We start from the raw sequence: 3,080 nt of genomic DNA on the forward strand, positions 1-3,080 counted from the left end.
TTAAGAAAGCAATGCCAGTATATGCTTAATTTACAAAACCTCTACATTCAATTTGATAATAGTTATTTGTTCTTATGTCAAAACATAAACTGTCTTGTGACCATTACTGCAGCATTGATGCATCATACAGATAGTGTGTAAATAAAGGAATGTGTTATGATACAAAAGTACTTCCTAAAACTAAGAGCACTACAGATCCAGACTTGTATCCCTCCATCTGTTACCATTGATGATGGTTTATGAGGTCAACGACATATTATTTTTTCTGAAGTCTCTTTCCTCCCCCTCGCCAGCCTTTGATATTAAAAATTTTGTCACTTTCTCTGCTAATCAATACAGGTCGACCTGTCTTCTACATGTACTAACTAAAGATAATACCTCTAGGCATTTTTATTTTAATCGTTTACCCAGACTATGGAATTCCTTACCTACATGTATTAATTCTAATTTGTTAAATATTTCTTATAATCTTGCTAAAATTAAATTAAATAGGTTTTTTGCTGATTATTTTGTTGATAAGTTTGATCCTTTATCTGTTTGTTCTTTTCATTTTTGTTGTCCATGTCTTAATTGTAACTAGTTTTTGTCCCTTATATAATTAAATTAGTATCTTGTTATTGATTTGTGTCATTTATTTTCTTTTCTCTTTTCTTTCTTTTTGTACCAGGTAGCCAGCCTAGTTGCTGTGTTATCCTTCAATACATTTTCTGTGTATTGTAAAGTTTATTAATAATAATAATAATAGTACAGGGATTTTTTCAGAAAATGGCCAATTTTTAAAAATGGCCGTAACTTGAAAAATTGAAGTCGGAATCAACTCAAACTTTCTACACTGCATAAGTACATCAATATGTATCAGAAAATGTAATAAAAATTGGGGGTGATTTCACAGCCATTTTTCAGAAAAAATCATGGGTTATAGTAGATCTACAGGGATTTTTTAGATTTTGGTCGATTTTTAAAAATGGCCATAACTTGAAAAATTTAAGTCAAAATCAGTTCAAACTTTCTACATAGCATAAGTACATCAATATGTATCAGAAAATGTAATAAAAATTTGGGGTCATTTTGGAGCCATTTTTCAAAAAAAACCATGGGCTATAGTACAGGGATTTTTTCAGAAATTGGCCAATTTTTAAAAATGGCCATAACTTGAAAAATTTAAGTCTGAATCAGCTCAAACTTGCTACACAGCATAAGGACATTAATTTGTATCAGAAAATGTAATAAAAATTTGGGGTGATTTTGGAGCCATTTTTTGAAAAAAACCATGGGCTATAATAGTACAGGGGTTCTTCCAGAAAATGGCCAATTTAAAAAAATGGCTATAACTTTAACAATTTAAGTCGGAATTGGCTCAAACTTTCTTCATAACACAAAGACATCAAATTGTATCAGAAAATGTCATAAAGTGATTTTGGAGCCAAATTCACTATAACCAAACCTATGCCTTGCCTATAATTGGCCTAGTAATTCATAAACACTATGTTATATTCTTTTTGTTTCTCCTATAGATGCATTGGAGATCACCACAGAGAGGCACGCTTTCCCTATCTTGATGAAAAAGTGATTGATTTCTTAAATCACCTACCAATGCATGATAAAGTATGCCACCCAACATTACACACTATCACTGAAGTGTCTAATAATAGAATTTTAGGCTGAAATTCTATACATGTATTGTATTGATGAGTTTATCATTATTTTATTTATTCTATTTTCAGGCTGATTTAGAATTACCAAGAGGAGAGGGTGAGAAGAGGCTCCTAAGAGAGACTGCACTAATGCTTGGCTACACTTGTGCTGCTTCTCTTCCTAAAAGAGCACTCCAGTTTGGATCAAGGGCAGCTCTGTTACAAGGGAGTGCAGGAGGTAAGGGAAAAGGATCTGATACTAGCAAAGACTTACTTGTACATTGAAAATATAATAATAGCAGACAGACACACACACAACTTAAAATTTTAATTATTGTCAAATTTGACAGTATATTCAATGATGAAGTATAAATTTTTTTTATACTAGTAAATTTGGGCCACATACATTAGCTGCTGTGCAACCTCTTGCTACTTAAAAATTTATATTTAACATAAAACTATGACAAAGGCATTTCACAAATTAATGTTGCACTGCACATCAATTAATGCAGTAACTAAAGATTATTAAACAGTTGGTATTTCATATTAAGTAGAAGGTGGTGGAAGAGGAGTCTCATATTCATCATCATCACACACTAGATCAACAGTTGATCTATTAATAATAACTTTATATGATAATGATAATAATAATGATAACTGACTGTGTTTGCTGTACTGCATTGTATGCTGGACTATCTTTCATTAGTATATCGTCAGTAGTACTGTATGTGTGTGTAGACATAATGTACTAGTCAATAGTGTAACTAACTTTGTTTTCAATTCAGTTGTAGCATAAGCTGGACTGTACTCCATAACAATGTCATTATCTGATTGTCTATGATCCACAAATTTCAAAAATATTTGTAACAAATGGGTATTCTACCTCTTTGTATTATTATTAGTTCTTTTTATGTACATCATTACTATTAATATCACAATTATTAGTATAGCCAATAGTGATACTAATACCGCTGCACCAATTATCCACCAAATGTTTTCTCCACTATTCACTACAGTTGGCATAGCAGTAGTGTCAACGGAATAAGAAACTATAAACATAAACTGATTAATGATATACTGTAAACTCATGAATTGACTTACATGTTGTTGATGATGCTAAAACAATGATAGTAAGAGTTTAAATAATACCTTATATTAAAATACAGGTACACTACATAAAGTGTAACAATACCTGGTAGTATTGGTTGAGTCTTCTTTCCTTCATAAATGATTCCATTAACATTAAATGATGTAGATATAGAGAACAAGTAGTTCAGATTAGGATCTAATCCTCCTATTAGACCTTCAGTAGTACCACCTGGGAATACTCTCATTCCTGTCTCTACTTGTCTCTTCTTTCTTGAGGAGCTACTGGTTGACTCATAATAGACAGTATAATGACTAGCTCCAGAAACAAAACCCCACTCAGCCCTCACTGCTATAGAA

General features: G+C 31.7%; 1 protein-coding gene across 1 annotated transcript; it reads right to left on the reverse strand.

Moving 5' to 3' along the window:
• Positions 1-2,068: 2,068 nt before the first annotated feature.
• Positions 2,069-2,943, reverse strand: LOC109584234 (uncharacterized). The gene is made up of 6 exons (XM_019999902.1): positions 2,827-2,943; positions 2,736-2,750; positions 2,518-2,683; positions 2,404-2,469; positions 2,297-2,356; positions 2,069-2,247 (listed from the first exon to the last, which is right to left on the reverse strand). The coding sequence occupies exons 3-6, from the start codon at positions 2,655-2,657 to the stop codon at positions 2,181-2,183; spliced, it is 333 nt and encodes a 110-aa protein (XP_019855461.1). The 5' UTR covers positions 2,658-2,683; positions 2,736-2,750; positions 2,827-2,943; the 3' UTR covers positions 2,069-2,180.
• Between the last annotated feature and the right edge of the window lie 137 nt (positions 2,944-3,080).

The sequence above is a fragment of the Amphimedon queenslandica genome, unplaced genomic scaffold (genome assembly GCF_000090795.2).
Source record: "Amphimedon queenslandica unplaced genomic scaffold, v1.1 AMPQUscaffold_13229, whole genome shotgun sequence".
Classification (NCBI taxonomy): Eukaryota; Metazoa; Porifera; class Demospongiae; order Haplosclerida; family Niphatidae; genus Amphimedon; species Amphimedon queenslandica.